The following is an 18,184-nucleotide window of genomic DNA, read 5'->3' as shown; positions in this document are numbered from 1 at the left end:
TTAAAAACTAATGGTATACACTCAACACTTTTCAAGTTACTGACACTACTCAAGTAAAGCTATTTTTTGAAGGAAACAGAGCACTGTAAAGAAAAATAGAAACAATAGGTATCCAGATAAAATTCATTGAAATTTCTTTAAAATTATAAGAAAAATAGTATTTGGATTTAATCTTTATGATACAACTATTAAACTTTATAACCCAGTATGCTTTTCCTCGCAAAATTGAAAGAATTTGTCATGAGGCTTGAAATAAAGTGTAGAGATTTTTTTCATTTTGAATTGGGACGAAAAACAATGGCTTGGATTCAGGCAAATACAGCATGTATTAGCCTTAGCAAATAGTTATTTACTATTTAGAGCTTATTTTTAATCCAGATGAAAGTGCAGCCAGCAAAAAATCCTCTGCATCCATTCCACTAAAAATTGATTGGAGATCAATTTTGGAAACCAAAAGAAAATTCTATCATAATTTTGCAAACTGAATCCCTAATAGATATCACCACCATGCGACCAAAATATAATTGTTCATTCATTTTAATGATGGTGCAATTTTAAAATACGCAATGAAAGCAGCACGAATAAATATTGCTGAAATTGAAAAGCCCAGACGGGTAATTCTGACTAAGATTTACTAAAACATTATTGAAAATAAAAAAGTATCTTGTTTAATGTAATGGAAAAAAATAACCAAATTCAGAGCCTCAAAATGATGGCCGCAATATCACCTAAACAAATAAAAAAACTTTTTTAACAGTATGAAACTTTGGGCAAGAGGAATATGGCCAATTACCATACTAGCACGTAGAATTAGTTTCATAATCATAAAATATAGTTTTCATCTATTATTGGCAGCTTTGTAAGTCAATTTATACATGCAATGACTCAAACTTCTGCACTGTCAATGTGGAAGTGCACAAGATAAGCAAAGGTTCTACAATATTGAAGTCTTTCTCAAATGATAATCTTACGAATTTTATGATGGACAGTATCGAGAAAATAAAGGTCGAGGCACTACAAAACTTGACCCAATCGGCTGTATTTCATGCCTCGCAGCAGGAGAGGCAAGACATTTGCAATCGCCATCTCACGGACCCCTTGCAAAGGAAAATCGACGGCAGTAGGACAAAAGACGAAGACTGAATTGCATAGTACATGAACTTGAAATGTTAAGACAATATTGAGGACAGGAAAATTAGAGAATATAAAGCAAGAAACGAAATGAGGAAATATAGATATTTTCGGTCCATGCAAAGTGAGATGGAAGGATAGCAGGGATAACTGGATTGATAGTTACAGAGTACCATAGAGTGGAGTGGATGAGAGCCAGCAGGGGATTGCCATAATATCAAATAAAAAGGTAGGAAGAAACGTATTCAGCAACGGATACAATATTACTAGCAGAGGTAAAAGCAGAATCAACAAACTTGGCAACTGTTTAGGTATACATGCTACCAAGCAATCACAAGGAGGAAGAAGCTGATAGGGCATATGAATAGTTAGAGAACATAATCCTGCAGGGAAACGTTTGATAGAGATTTGGGATTGGAATGTGACTGTAGGCGAAATAAGAGATGGTGATGAAGAGAGGAATTATGGTTTATTCACAAGGGATGACCGTGGGGAGAGAGTAATTGAATTCTGCAGGAGACAGGGGTTAGTCATCACCATCACTTGGTTTAGACACCACAAAAGGCATAGGTATAAATGGAAAATTCCAGGAGACTCATAAAGGAATAGGTTAGACTATATTATGGTTAGGCACAAATTTAGCACAGTGTGATCAATTCATACAATTTCTTGGCAAAGGATGCTGGCTCAGATCACAATTCAGTAATAATGAAGCGTAGGCCTGATTCAAAAAGATTAGGCAAGGTTGGAAATGAAATTTAGAACCACTACCTGGAATAACAAGGAAAGAGTATCAGCAGGCTGTAGAGAAAATCAATAGTGAGGGAATAGAGCTCATTACTATTGAAGAAAAATGGAAATATATCAAAAAAGGGATATCAAAAGCCACAAAAGAAACTATAGGAACTGTAAATAGGTCAAGGACAAGGAAACCATAGATCACATATGAGATGATTTGTAAGATAGATAAGAGAAGGAAATGAAACAATGTAAACACATGTTAGGTAAAAGGAAGCACAAAATTAAATAATAAATTGAGATGAGTAACATATTGAGCCAAAAAATCGAGGTAAAAGTCAGTGCAAGGATATGGAGAGTTAGCAGAGGAAGGTTGAAATAGGTGTGCTATACAAGAAGGTTAAAACACTATCAGGAAATAGGAAGGGAAAACCTGTGTTAACATTTATAGATAAGTGGGTAAGATAATAGTTGAAACAGAAAAGATCCAAGAGAGATGGAAGCAATGCATAGAAGAACTATATGGTAAAGAATTAAGGCCAAGAAAGTTATAAAAGGAACATGACATAGTTGTAGTTATATTGGTAGGTCCAGGCATACTTGTAAATGAGATAGAAAGGGAATTACAGGAGATGAAATAAAATAAGGCTGAGGGGGTAGACAACATTCTTGTAACACTACTAAAAGGCTAGGTATACCTGTATGTGGCAGGAAGTCTATATGGACTGATTTATAGCATCTATGAGGAAGGAATCTGGCCAAAAGACTTTGTGAGACGAGTGTAAGTTCCTACTTCAAAAAAGGTAAAGGCTACATCAAGGCAGGACTACAGAATTATAAGTTTGATTTTCCACGTAGCTTAAGTTGTTCTCAGGATTATCAACAAAAGGATAGAGAGTAGGCCAAATGATTACTTATGGGATGATCAGTTCGGGTTTAGTAAGGGGAGCGGCATGCTTGATGCCATTGGAGTACTGAAATCACTAATCAAGAGGAATATAGAATACAATCAGGATAGTTTAGTCCATTTCATAGATTTTGGCAAGGCATTTGATAGAGTGAATTAGGAAAAACTAATGAGTATATTGAAGAAAATAGGAATAGATTAGAGGGACAAAAGGGTTGCCCATTATCACCGTTGCTGTTCAACCTGTATGTAGAGGAAATGATTAAAGAGTCAAGGGAAGAACTGGAGATAGGAATAAAAGTCAGCGGGAAATTTGTAAAATCAGTTAGGTTTGCTAATAATGAAGCACTAGTCGTCAGTCAGCCAAGGGTTTAAAAGCATGGCTGAGAAAATTTGAAATTCATTGCAATATATATGAGATGAGAGTCAATATTAACGAAACAAAGGTTAAGTAATTTTCCAGAGAGACAAAAGGCTAACCTTAACATTAATATAAGAGGGCAAATACTAGAGCAGGTGGAACAATTTACGTATCTCGAAAGTGTTTCGGACCAACATGGTCAAATTAGTGGGGATGTAAGGAGAAGAATTGAACTAGGCAAAGAGGAGGTAGTTGATCATAGGGAGGTTTGGTAAGGATATTAAGAAAAGACTCGTCAAAACTTTGATATGGAGAATAGTTATGCACACCGTGAAAACATGGTCATTGAAGCAGTAGGATAGACGTGGAGGCTTTTGAAATGTGGGTGTGTAGAAGGATGGAGAAGGTGATATGGACAGAGAATAAAACAAATGAGGAAGTACTTGGTATGATGAGTAAGGAGATGGGTTTGTTGGGAGCAATCCTATGGAGGCAGGAAAAGTGGATGAAGGGAGTATTGACTGGCAGTGGGATGTTGAAGACTGTATTAGAGGGGAGAATTTTAGGCAAACGAGGAAAGGGAAGGAAAAGGATAGGGATGTTGGACGGGATAAAGGGAGGAAAGAAGTACACGGAGATGAAGAGGAACTTTTTGTAGAGTAAAATATTGGGTTGTTTTGTTAAAAGAAACAAAATATTTATTCGGTATTTGCATCCATCCAAAACCTACCTTAACTGTTAGATTACCTTATAATATTGTAAAGTATATTACTCTAAAGATAATGCTGAGTTCAACACCAATTCTTGAATGATTCATTGGCTTCTAGTCGCACAATCCAATGAGAAAAAACTCAGAATGGGATGTACAGGTATTTCTACATACAACATGAATTATATAAACTGTATGGAAATGATCCAAGACCATTTCAAAATAGTCGTCCAGGGATGAAATTATTTGCAATCGAAATTGAATATGTAACATTTTGAAAAAATGTAATACAGAAATAGACAAAAACAGAAACAGATGCATTGTATGGTTTAAATTGTAGTTCAATAATAAATAAAGTTTGTACTCACCTTTGTAAACAGTAAGTTGAGTTGACCTGACTTCTCATAATCTTTACCAATGACAACTGATCTTTGCTAACGACAACTGAACTGCTAAGGCCATGATTTTAAATGGTGAAATATGCTTCTCTCACCACTATAATACTGAATGCTTTAAAATGCATCATGTACGAACAATAAACATCATTTTCTTTAATACATTGCCAAAAATATTGTAGCATTAGTATTAATTGTCTCATGGTGTGCTTGGGTTATTCCTAATGCTCTATTCTCAAAGATAATTTGGAATTCTTCCAACTACGAAATGGGCAGTAGACTGCCCACGCTGTAAATAATTTTTATAATGTACATTAACCACAACCATAACCTAACAAGCTCGTTGCGATCTCTTAAACTAAAGAGCCCAAGACTTCATTTCACTCAATCAGATGACAAAGATGTTATCAATCCGATTGTTTGACACCTTTTTTGATAGCTCAATACCCATAATTAACTTAACTGGTGATTTGGTCTTCAATTAATGCTGATTTCTGTGGGTGAAACATTTTCAACAAAATCATCCTTCAAATCATGAAATGATTCACCGATCAACTGATGATTGCCAATAGTGAAATCAGCCTCAATTTTTTGCCAAACTTATTAACCAAAGTTAGCCATGCCATTATGAAGGGTCCCTACCATACAGCACAACTTCTTCTATGTTTTCCACTTGAAAAATTAAGGCACCTTGGAAGTTAATCCTTATATTTTTACTGCATCAGCTTAAAGAATCCACTAACACTCTCACAGAGTATTGAGCCAGAACATTTCCACCAAAACACATACCTATATTAATAAGAATTTTTTTAGTATGTGAAGAGTTTCATTACATACTATTGAGCTAAATTACTCACTGTCAATGAAGGGTCACCAAAGTCCATTGGCCCAAAGCCTGACCCAGGAAACAAAGGAGGCTGGCGACAAACTACTGGAATATGGTTGGAACTTTCTTCCATGAGGTCAGTCTCGCTCGCATCAGAACCAGAACCAAACTCACTTCCATCTTCTCCATCATCACCTGGTCCCGCAAAATCTTCATCATCACTACCTGGAGGGCCAAACTTAACATACACCTGAAAATAAATGTTCTTATATTGATAAAGCAACATCTATGTATGAATTCAGGAGGTCCTTTCTATTTCCTTATTAGCTAATAAATGCCTTACATACTTTGCGGCATATGAGTTAACCAACATGTAAAATTGCCTACTTCACTAGTGAAAATTCATAAAAAATATGATATGTCACATAGTTTGTGTAGTTCAATGTTGAAGGATTCAAGTTCAACTGAAAATCAATTGTTACTGTTATAGGATGGCCAGCCAATAAATGATTTCTAATTCCAGGTTTTCTCAAAGTTTTCAAGGATAAATATTCATTTTTCAAGGTTTGGTGGAACCATTTTCATTTCCTTTTTACCTCTTAGAGTTTTCAACTTTGAAGTCAAACATATTGAACACCAATAGTTTAAAAAATATTTCCAATATATCCATTAAAATAATATTTGATAGTAGAAAATATAAAAGTCATTTTTCCTTTCATTGCCCAAAATCTATTTTCTGATCAAATAAAATTGCATTCCACAAATCCGAGTTTTTCTACTCAATTTCAGCTTCCTCTTGAGAATTTTGTCAAAATTTTACTTATTCCCAGTTTTTTTCCTTATTTTCAGTGGATCAAAGATGGCTGGTAACCCTCCCTGTGTTATATACCAAGAAAAAGTAATAAAATGATAAATTGAAAGGAAGCATATAATAAATTTCAATCAACATTTTAAACACACAACAAATATGTATCAGTTTCAAAAATTGCCATTGCGAAATGCATGTGCTTTTCTTGCTCTTTTTTAAACTACATATAAACATGCCTCAATGGTGATAAAAAGTAACTGAAATTTACAATTTTATTGCAGGAACAGATTTTGGACAAATTTACGGTAGAACACATCACTTACGCTGTTGGAGAAAGATGTACTTCTTCCATCAGATTTGCTCGTGCTCCTACAAGAAGTTATCAAAGTAGACAGCCAAATGTGAGTACTGTTAACTTTGCTGCTGCAAGTAGAATCAATAAATGACATCCATGCCACTCCTAGGGAGTCAGTTATGTGTCTTGGGAAGCTGACTACGATTTTTTTCCGCTCACAGATAACCCTCATGGCCTTCTGAAGTGTAGCAATTGCAGACAGCGAAGAATCTTCTTCACCATGGCTATTGCCCTTGCCACTCTTTTCTGAACTTGGCTCTATCCCTATTTTATTAAGACAAAGGAGTAAAAGAAACTACATTATATACACTCTTTTTCATTACCATTACTAATGACACAATATAAACAATATGAGGTAATTATTTTAAAAACTGAAGCTATAATGACAGGAATGCTGTTTAAGGGAATTGCGAACATTATGGGACCGTTCCATGTGAAGAGGACAACCTATATTCTCAGTCATTACCTGATTTTTTCTGAAACTAAGGTGATATTCAGCACTTGTTGCAGTAGGAATTATGAAAAGGGGAACATACTTTATGTATCTACAGTGTACATTCCAGTTTCCCCATAAGAATGCGCAGAGAGGCACATATTGATGAGAATTGGGAGATTCTCTCTGTTAGGAACTTCACTTCAGGGATGAAGGTGAGTTAAGATTGTCCAAGTAAATCAGGTTTTGCATTATACATGGCATGAACTAAGCTATTATCAGCTAACTAAGAATTCTATTAAGGGCAAATGAGGAAGGGCCAGGAATAGGAGAGAAATGTTGGAGGAAATGAAGGAAGTATATGGAGATGAAGAGGGGCTGCTTGTAGCGTAGGACGCTGGGTTGTGTTTTGTTAGGAGAAACAAGATATTTATTCGGTAGTTGTATCCATCCAAAACATACCTTAACCGGTAGATTACCTAGTTAAAAAAAATGGCAAGAACAATTTCACATTGTGCACATGAGAACATAATTATACCTTATGATGGGTATTATAACCTAGGAATTGTGGTAAATAATGTGTTGTGGCACAAAAGAAGTGGTATCCGCCAAGCTTCAATCATAACGATGATGGCTACCATTGTATCTTACCCAATAGTGATGATGAAGATGCAGAGGACCATGGGTCGGGATGAGTGGAGTGCCCTTGACCATTCATAGAGGGTGGACTTGTGGCAGGGAATTTGGTATGCCGACCATTTCCAACCAAAAGTTTGAGTGTTGAAGCAGATGCTGTCTTGGCATACAATACTGGACGGCCAAATTCTGATGCCACTTGTTCCAGCAAGGCGTCCATGTTATCGGGCAGAGTCCGAGACTTCACTTCTAAGCCACCAGATCTCTTGAACCCAAATGTTGATTTCCCAGTGCCCATTCCACCAGCTATTGAGGCGACTGCTGCAGCAGCACCCCAATTTTCCACCTCCTGGTTACTCTGATTAATAAATGGAGACATTTTTACAGCACTACGGAAAAGTAAAAAAAGGAATACATATATCTTTCCTCAATACCATCAAGAGGTATGAAGAAATCCCGCAGTTAACACTAAAATGTCTATGGGCCGGTATTGCAACTCTCTGCGAGGAAATAAGATACAGTTAAAAACCCAGTTTATTTAGTTCAAGATGAAGCCTCTAATGACTACTGCACTAAAAGTAAGTCCAGCAATTTGGCTATGCCCCACCTTATGACGTTTAATATGGTATAATAAAACTAAATGAGTTTCTGTTGGATAAAAATGGAACAATTTTCACGTTTCATTTGCACAATGAAAATCATAAATTTTGAACTTAAGCAGTAGATAATATAAGTGTCAACTTATATTTTCTTATCAACTAACTTGATGAATAAAAGAGTCAAAAGATCGTCAATCATTTCATATTCATTCAAGCTGACTACTACATAAGTGACTCTCTATTGTCAGCTTACTTTGAATAGGACATTTGGAAGATTTGAAAATATGTGATTATGTACATATTTTCTGTGATATCTGGGTGAATTATATTTTCAGCTAACTTACACTGATTTGCTCATTCATGCATTACTATCATGATTTCTACCGTAAGAAGAGTACATGAATATGATTTTCTTTATTGTACTGATACCTCATTGTTCCTGCTTGGGTAAATAAATTTTTCAGCGATGGAATTAATACATAAGTTACATACTTTTATTTATTTGTTAATTTATTATTATTTAATTAATAATTAGTTAATTTTATTACTATTTAGTAATTACTAATGGAACCAAGAAAGATTTAAGATAGAACATATATAGAGGAACTATATTGTTAACACATTAGGCTAGCAAGCTTACAAATAGAAGAGAATATGACGTAGATGAAGACAGCGAAGGTCCAGGCATACTTGACTGCAAAACAGAATGGGCATTAAGGGATTTGAAATCAAATAAGGTTGCGTGGGTCAACAGCATTCACACAGAACTACTTAAGGAATAAAGTTACCCTGAGAGGAAGTGCTCTTATGGATAACTTCAAAAATTTCTGAGGGGGGTAATCAGCCAGAAGATTTTGTCATAAGTGTTAGTTTCTTTCCCAAAAAAGGAAAAGGCAGCTATATGTGAGGACTAAGGAACAATGATTGATTTTACATGCACCTAAAGTGGTACTCAGGATCATCACTAAGAAAATGGAGAGGAGGGCAAATTAAAACATTAGCATGGAATAAATTAGACTGATCAGGTTCAAGACACTTCCTTGGAGAGAACCTGATGCGATTTAAACAGCATACCATCTAACACCACCATGATGAGTGATCATTTGTAAATGATCAATTAAAAATGTCTAATCAGCAAACAATTGATATTTTCATCCATCTCATCAGCTTCTAACAACATTACTTCTTATGAGGTTTTGCCAAATGAATTTTTGAAGTTAAATAAATATTGAAATGCAGGAATTTCACTGTAAAAATCATTTTCTCCAACCAAGATCTAGGTTTGAATCCTGGTATAGGTAAATTATTCAAATGCTAAGAAATTCCTGCATTTTAATGCAGATTACTATTCAAGTATCTGCTCAGGAAGTAATCGCCAAGTTCTCTAAATTTTGAACAGTTATGTCCTCTTAAAATATTATTTTCTTCTGACACCAAACTCTCATGAAAAAGAACTCTGCATGAGTCCAGCAGGATCTACCCTAATGGAAACCAATGGCTATCTTTCACTTTTGAAAAATTATGAATTCACACTGAAATTTGTGATGACAATCTATCTAAAAATACAAGCATAAGATGAACAAATTACTTAAAATGCCTGCATAAAATTTAAAAGTACTTGAAAAGTACTTACAACGACTACAATGCTGCCATCAACACCACTAGCACCAAATCTCCATCTGATTGGGGATCCAGATTTGAGAACAAGGGTGACATTTCGGGGAACAGGGACAGGGCCTTCCCCCTCCAGAAGGACAGCCACTGGATGCAAAGTAGGATAAGGGGATGTGGTGGAGCTGCCACCAATAGCATCTCCATCTGAAGAATCTCCTTCCCAATCTCTTCCACTCTTCCTCCTGAGGTTCGGATTCAGTTCAACAACATACACATCCCTGGAAAATACCAAATTGATTGTAAACACAATGAAAAGGGATAAAATGTTCATGAATACAAAAAATTAAAAAACTGGACATCACAAAAATGTATTCAAAACATAAAACAGTATCCCAACATTTTTTTAACAGGCAAGAGCTAGAACCCAAATGTTTGGAAATTACACACTATTAGGTATAGGAAAATGGGATCAGTAAAGCCTTTGCCAAGAAGGAGATGGGGGAGAAAGGATTCTTTAGTATTCACAGATTTAACTTGACAAGAACTAGGCACCCAAACAACTATTCTGTTGAAAATTCTTGAGGGATACTGAATTTTCCAAATTTTATTGACATTTCTGTTATTATTATTCATATTTTCCTGGGTTGATGATTTTCAAGTTGAGTTGATAATTCAGAGTAGTGGAATGTCTGTACTAACATCATGATTGTAGTTTTCTCATAGGGAATATTATTAAATATTCCCTATGAGAAAACTACAAAAATGAACTTCGGTGAAAGTTCATGATAAGTAGATCACTTTGAAATTTTATCGTGCATACTTTTTGTGCAGGGTTTAACATACTTTAAAGTGTTCATTTCATTATTACGTATAAATTTAGACTTTTTATCATGTAAGCAATGACTCATGGAGACATAGCAAAGCTAAAAACCCTACCTAAAAACCAACAGACCTCCAGCCTCATTAGAAATATATGACAACAAAGTAATTAATGTACGTGTTATAGCTGGAATCTTTAATCAATAGAAGTTGAATTACTGAAAGTTTTTTTCAGAAAATTGCATAGAGAAAAAATTCAAGGCCCACCAATTGTATGAGCCTTCAAAATAGTTGAGCTTTCAAAATAGGGGAATTCAAGGCAGAATTTCAGTTGAAAAATCTGTCCTTGCATTTACTTAAAAAAGTACTAATATATTTTATCTAAAAAGCACTAAGATATTGCATGAATTAGTGATCCTGAGCAGGCTTCAATTAATTTTCTCTAAGTCCTGTGTACTTTCAGAATTAATGGCTCTCTTTATTCCTTGTCATCCAATCGCCAAGAAATTTCCTGAATTTTCCTGGTTTTATTGGCAGTTACTTGGTGCAAAAGATTTGCAAAATGCAATTATTTAGTACCAATACTACTAGATTTAAAGGTACCACATCTAATTGCAGTATTTCAATTATTCCAGCTTGGTATACTTCTGTCAGATTATTTCTGATACCATTTGTACTTATAGGTCTATAGGCGTAGAAAAGGAAGAAAATGGCAAACAATTAATTAAATCAAAAGTAAAAAGACAACAGGAGGAAAGTTCATGCATTAAAAATTGTTACCACCATCAACCCATTGACTGCAAAATTGGAAAACTTCAGTTCTAAGAGGGAAAATGACACTAACCAACTACCTGAACACCCTTTGATCATGGCAAATCGAGAAATTTCCCATAAAAAGTATAAATTGACAAAATATAATTCCACCAGCAACCCAACCCACTACCTTGCCAGGTTATTCCTTTGCTTTTATACTGCCCACAAAATGCCAGCGTGGGCTTGTATCAATCCCATAATCCTACAACCTAGGGCAACCAAACAAAATCCAACCTGACAATTCTGCTTGTCAGTAATATCTCCATGTAAAAAGTAGAAATTGATACAAAATGACCTCCTCTCCCACCCTCCCACTGCACCGGCGATTCCTTTGTGCATAATAACCACGACACACCTTAACCTGACCTTTTTGTACATTAGTGTGACCAGGGTGCACTGTGATTCACATAATTCCCTAGGATAAAATAAATCAAAATACCACATTTGGATTAGTTATGCAAGCTGTTAGCAACCTTGATTACAGAAAAAAATGACGTGAGACAGATGTTACCAAGTGAACCAATTGAACCTCACTATTGGAGGAGTCCAACATCAGTGGGGCGTGAAACTCATGGCCAGAAATCCATCAAAAGTGCAAGGCAACAAATTCAAATGACCAGCAAATTCTGAAAAATTGCTCGTAGTGACCAACTTCGAAAGATAATATTTCAGGAAGTAGAGGGAAAAATTTGGCATGTATCTGGGTGTACTTCCTTAAATGGGTTGAACGATGGAAATAAATAAACCAAACAAATAGGAAAGAAGGAAGTTCTACAGGAAAAATATAATGATTTCTTCCGACTCTGGGTCAAGTCCAAATATTTTTCCAAAAAGGGTTATAATCTCTAAAGACTATATCCATTAGAATTTAAATTGTGTTTTTAAAATACATAATTTGCACACAAAAATCTTTGTTCATTGGGTGAAGATCAAAATACTGAATGGTTTAAATATTCCCTAAGGGATAGACTTGTGGCTGACTTTGCAAAACATAAATTGTGAAAATTAAATCTTCAGTCACTACCCATTTTGCAAATACAGAAAAGAGGTATTGTCGCAAGTTTTTAATGCTGTCTGATCCAAGATTATTCCAATTTTTGCACCACAAATATACCATTTTACTATCCATACTACCAGATCCTTTTCAGCGGAAAATTACCCAAAATATCCGTTCTCATTTCTATGCTTCTTCATCATTTAGGATTCTTTAGCTAACTATTACCCACCTCAAAATAACAAGTAAGAAACTTTCCTTAGAGAAATGTGTCGAATACACATTTTGCCTGAATCCATCCAATCCATCCACCCAATTACCACACTTCCTGAATTTTCCTAGTTGAACGGCACCCTGGTTTTAGTCATATTGCATCTGCATTAAGCAGTGTTTCGTCAATTTTGTTTAGTTCAAATTGAATACAAAAACATGAAGAACTTGTTTCATTGGTTTCATTGTATATCATTCTATCCAAGATAATACTTGAGCTAAGTTCATTATGTACTAAATATTCAACTAATAGGCATTTTCACCACAAGAACACCAGGGTAGTTTGACAGGTTCTCAGAATCACCATCAGATGTCAGTGCGAGCGCAACCATTTTCCTGAGTAGTAATAGGTAATCCTTTATGAATAAACAACTAACATGTCAGGGCTCGGGGAAGAAATTTGTGGTGCGGAGGCCTCTCTGTTGTTAATCCTGTCTAGATATTTGTGAAGATCGAAAAAATTGCAATATGAACAGTGATAAAATACTTCGTAAATAAAGGTATGAAAGCAAAGAAAATTCATGCGGGCTTCCAAAACACGCTGGAGGACTGTTCTTCATTTTCAACTGTTGCCAAGTAGACTTATTGGTTAAAGTTTGGCAGGGATAGCTTAGATTATGATCTGCATTGTGGTTGGCCAAAATGTGCCACACTCCCAGAAATTATTGCAAAAGTGCTTTAACGGTCATGGAGGATCGCCACCTGAAAGTGTGAGAAATCGCTGAAGCTGTAGGGATATCATCTGAATGGGCATTTCACATTTTAACATTGGAAGTGGATACAAGAAAATTATCCACTAGATAGGAATTGACTCTTGATGCAGGATCACAAACACATTAGAATGGAAATTTCCAATCAATGTTTGACCCGTTTTAAGAGCATCCAACAAGATTTTCTGTGCCAGTTTGTAACCTCACATGAAACTTGGGTCTACTTCTATACCCCAGAGACAAAACAGCAGTCAAAGCAGTGGAAACATGTTGATTCACCACCAGCAAAGAAAGCAAAGGCAATATGGCTGGCTGGAAAGCTTCAGCTTTTGTTAGTAGTTTTTAGTCGGATAAGACCAACAGCTAAGGTCATTTACACCATTAGGGACAGATGGGAAAGGAAGGGTGGAGAGAAACCAAGCATTGGCATTAGCCTACTCTTATAGAAAGACCCCAAGGGGTCCGCAGTTTAACGTCCTATCTGACGGATGTTTTACTCAATTGAAGTGCTCTCCACAAAGCACCTCAAGTAGGGATCGGGATACCACTGAAAAGTATTTGTTGTCTACCAGATTTGAACCGGGGCCCTCTCGGAGGGAAGCCTGTACATTAGCCACCGCAACATTCCGATCCCCTGCTTCAGTTTTCTGGGATGCAAAATGAATGTTGCCACTGGATAATCTTCCCCCTGGTCAAGCAATTACTGAACAATACTACGCTAAACTCCTGCACCAACTCAGCATAAGGTTCACTGAAAAAGGCCAAGTTTGGCTAGAAAGAAAGTCATCTCTAATCAAGACAATGTATACCCACAAAGAAGTGTCACTGGCATGGCAAAAATACGTGAAATAAGATAGGCATTGACACATTTTGCCTTATTGAATACCTATAAATTGAAATCCTTATTTGCCTCATTTGTCTCCATCTAATTTCCATCTCTTCCCTGACCTTCATATTATCCTCGGTGGACGGAGATTCTCTTCAAACAAAGAACTCACAGCTGAAAGAGATAGTTATTTTTGCATGCCTGAAGGAATCTAATTTTTGAGATGGAACCAAGACATAAGAACATTGCCGGACTGAGTGCAATAGCGCACAGGGAGGCTACATTGAAAAATGAACAAGCTTCACAGAGGTAAGTCATTTATTTCTATTCCAATTAGAAAACTTTTCAAATTACCCTAGTATTTCATGCTAAAATGATGAAAAGTAATTTTTTTAATTTCTGTCCTAAAGAAACCAAGGAAAAATTTTCCCATTCCAAACCCTGAAATGCCTTGTCTGATAATCCATATTTGTTAAAAAAAATAAAACTGCCCTTAAGAAAAATGAATTATTATAACTGGTAAATCCATTGCTTAAATTAAATCAACAAATCAATTCATGTAATTGTCATCATTAAGCGCACTGCTCCAAGATGAATGCTGGTCACCAAGTTACTGAGAAGAATTTTATAGAATCAGTGATTTTCTTGTTTCATGCTGCATCCAGGAATTTCAGTTGTGATGGTAATTCCATGAAGCAGCAAGGAACATCCCTCAAACAGATGTCATGGAAGCCTTAGGGTTAATGCTTTCCTTGGCTAATTTTTGTAAGCATGTTTGAAAGATGCACCCTAATGCTTGCACACTTACTAGTCCCACCCTTACTATCTATGCATGTAAATTTTGAGCGTAATATAAGTATGACCCCAAGCATAGTTTTTTCATTGTAAAATAAACCATATTATATAGTTGTGGAAAACATACTCAACAATATTCAAGAAAGGGTAAACGTAAAATTATTCACAAGGAATATTATAATATTCACCATGGATTATATCCAATGTAATTTTCATGGAAGCAGCCTTCAGTTTTCTGCTTCACAGCCAATGATGCTGACACCACTGAACTCTTCTTTGATGAATTGGTGTTACATTCTTTAAAACCAGCAGTAGCTGAAACAGAAACAAATCAGTAAAAACTACATCAAATTACCCTCTAATACAAACTGCAAAGGAAGAGGAAGCCAAATACATTGTATCCTTAAACGCACTAGAATACTCATACAATACAGAGAGACATTTTACTATAGAGTACGTCGGAATCTCTCTAGTTTCAGTAGTTAGTTCATTACATTAATATCTTTCTATTTGTTCCCTAATCTAACAGAAAAATAATAGGCTAAAACAATGACAGATAAATGTAATTCAATAGTCAAAGAACGGCAGATGATGCCATGACATTGACTTTTAGCTGAGGCATCCACTAATATGCATTAAAATGCAAAAATATTACAGCGAAAATCATTCCCCTTTGGCAAATGATTTTTTCACTTTGAAATTTCTGCATTATGATCCAATCTTGTTGGCATTTGTGGTCAGGCACATCGGTGCCTTAAGGTACTCTGATACACTGAGATCTGAAAGATGGGTCATCATTCATGAACTCTTACACACAAGCACACACACCCAACAGTGTGTGAAATCCCCAGTAAATAAACACACATTTTGGCTAACAAGCAGTCATCATCATTGTCAACATTATGATTCTTAGGCATTGAAGATAAAATGCTGTTGGCAAAGGCCAAAAATCCTGGACCCTATAAGAAGGTGGGTTTTGATATTGCTGCTGCTAGTGAAAGGGTAAAATCATCTATTGATAGTGAAACTGCCAGTCAGAACCACAATACACATTCAGCAAAATTGGCATCTTCTGGATGCATTTGGATGCAACATTAATAAACAAACAGGTCTGTAACTCCAGCAGCCATTGAACAGATGGATAAATACAGGGTGTGGTAACATTCCTTTCAAAAAAGGAAGTTATACTGCCGCTCCCTGTATTTAAGTGAATCCTATCTGTAATGGCTCAATGACTCACCACAATGGTGGTTGAAAAACCTAGGGTCATACCCAAGACTTTCATCAGTCATAAATATTAGGCTGTGTATAATGGGTTTCTCTGTACCATATGTAAGAGTATTTTCCAAAGTGGGAGCTTATACCTACATACAACTCAATCAGAGAGTAGGAGTAGTTTGAAGGCCAACAGGATATCCAGAAAAAATATTTTAAATTTCTTTCATTGAAAAGTCATAATTAATCATTATTTGTCATAATTTTTGCAACCATTTAATTAACTTATACATTTTAGAATTGAATTTTCCCAAGTGTCAATAATTTTCAAAAACATGGGTTTTTCAAGCCTTTCTTTCATTACATGAGCTGATAAAATTGAATGACCAGAGCATTGGAAAATGTTTGCTTCTAATAAGCCTTATCTCTCAATAGACCGCAGTCAAAGTTTAGGCTATATCCATCACGCAGTTTCATTTTCATGGTCTATTGAAGCAACAAACTTTATTTAGAAAGACGGAAAAAATGAGTCTCCTGCAGTCACTTAACACTTCTATTTTAGGCTTAACACGAAGTGTTCAAAGCTGAATTGGATAATGTTCATGGCACATTTGCTCCCGTATTTGCAATTATTTACAATTGGGTAAATGAGTTTAAATGAGGTCATACATCCACAAATTATGAACATTATTCTGGATGCAGTGACTTCCTTCGAAATGATTAACAAAATTCGCAACATAGATTGGAGTGATCGAGGAATCAAACCCGACCGTCGGCGGGTTGCCGACCCCGGTGGCGGCGGGCTAACGTCCTCATCTGCCATTCCAAGGGTCGCGGGCTCGATTCCCGCCTGGGTGAGTTTTCCTCCACCTAGGGCTTGGGTGTTTGTGAATGTGACCATTGTTATCATTGTTAATAGTTCGATGTAAAGGCCAAAATGGGCTGTTTTCGGACTAATACTGAATAAATAAAATAAATAAAAATAAATAAAGTTCACACAACAGTTGAGGCCATTTCCTCTCGGTGGAGAATTATACACAATCATGTATTGAACAGTTAAGGACTACAGTTAAGAATATAAAAGAATTCAAATGTGGAACATTTTACTCACGGCTATTTTTCTCTTTTAAAAAATGGGTTTTACTGTGGCGATTTCATGTTTTGAAATCAGGAATTTCAGCACCACATTCAGTTTCTCAGGATAAAGCTCACTCATGCATTTTCTGGTCCAATTCTCATTTTAATTCTAATAGATTTACTCCAATTGCTATTTAACGCTGGTGAAAATTCCAGGAGCAGGCCATTGTTAATGACCCTTGACAAATACACTGAATGAGGAAATGGGGAATACATGAGGGCCCAGAGTACTGAATTCTGTGCTTTGAGGTATGGTGGCAGGGGGTTAATTATTGTGGTTTGAAGTGTAGGCTAAATGAATGTAGGGTGACATAGGAGATATCTCCCAGGCAAGCAATTTTTTTCAACCAAAACACTATAATGGAACTTAAAGCACAGTACATATTTCCCATAATTCATATGAATCCTTTTTCACATGTTACCTACCTTCTTGCTGTTTTCAAGCATTCTTCAAAATTCACTCATTTTACGAACTACATGGTTCTTATATGAAACTGTTCTTGATCATCTAGTATTCCCATTTTTCCATTCTTTTTGAACCATGAACAAGGGGCATAGGATTTACGCCATAGGGTTTATGCCCATTAATCGCTCATCATGAACAATTCATTTGTGAACAACACACCCCTAGTACATGGACAGGTAGCTGAAATTACATTCATTGGAGGATTAAATGAATTAAGGGACTGCAAATTTTAGTTCTCACTGCATCTGCTAACAACCTATGGATCTAAGATATCCTTTTATATCTCACTCATATAGGAATTTCTTCCAGAAGCATTTGGATAAAGAATAAAAAATAAGAAGCCATCAAATGTCACTTCAAAAGAAAAAAATACTTTAATGTACTTACCATAGCCAACTTTGAGATCGATTTGATTAGCACCATTCACTTCTGTGAAAGAGGTAATAGCATCATAATGGCTGTGCACATACTGCAAGAGCTCAGTTTTATTCGACCAATTGGCAGACAGCGTTTGAACAGGAAAATTACTCTCCACTACTGAGTCTTCAGTCACCTGCAATGAAATAAAATAAGCTGCAGTAATCACTTTTTAATATAATTATTGGTCATCACTGTTACCCTATATTA

At 35.8% G+C, this 18,184-nt stretch overlaps 1 protein-coding gene across 1 annotated transcript in view; it reads right to left on the bottom strand.

The window, feature by feature from the left end:
- Positions 1–18,184, bottom strand: part of LOC139693879 (transforming growth factor beta receptor type 3-like) — a 42,342-nt gene that overhangs the window by 11,577 nt on the left and 12,581 nt on the right. Inside the window, exons 6-11 of the mRNA XM_071592195.1 lie at positions 17,945–18,110; positions 14,928–15,054; positions 9,532–9,790; positions 7,315–7,657; positions 6,199–6,494; positions 5,099–5,317 (exon numbers count right to left, since the gene is read on the bottom strand). Of these exons, the coding sequence (XP_071448296.1) occupies positions 5,099–5,317; positions 6,199–6,494; positions 7,315–7,657; positions 9,532–9,790; positions 14,928–15,054; positions 17,945–18,110 (1,410 nt within the window). The remainder of the gene's footprint in view (positions 1–5,098; positions 5,318–6,198; positions 6,495–7,314; positions 7,658–9,531; positions 9,791–14,927; positions 15,055–17,944; positions 18,111–18,184) is intronic.

The sequence above is a fragment of the Hetaerina americana genome, unplaced genomic scaffold (genome assembly GCF_022747635.1).
Source record: "Hetaerina americana unplaced genomic scaffold, ioHetAmer1.1.p SCAF_5, whole genome shotgun sequence".
In the NCBI taxonomy this organism is placed as follows: Eukaryota; Metazoa; Arthropoda; class Insecta; order Odonata; family Calopterygidae; genus Hetaerina; species Hetaerina americana.
This window is presented reverse-complemented; position numbering and strand designations above follow the sequence as displayed.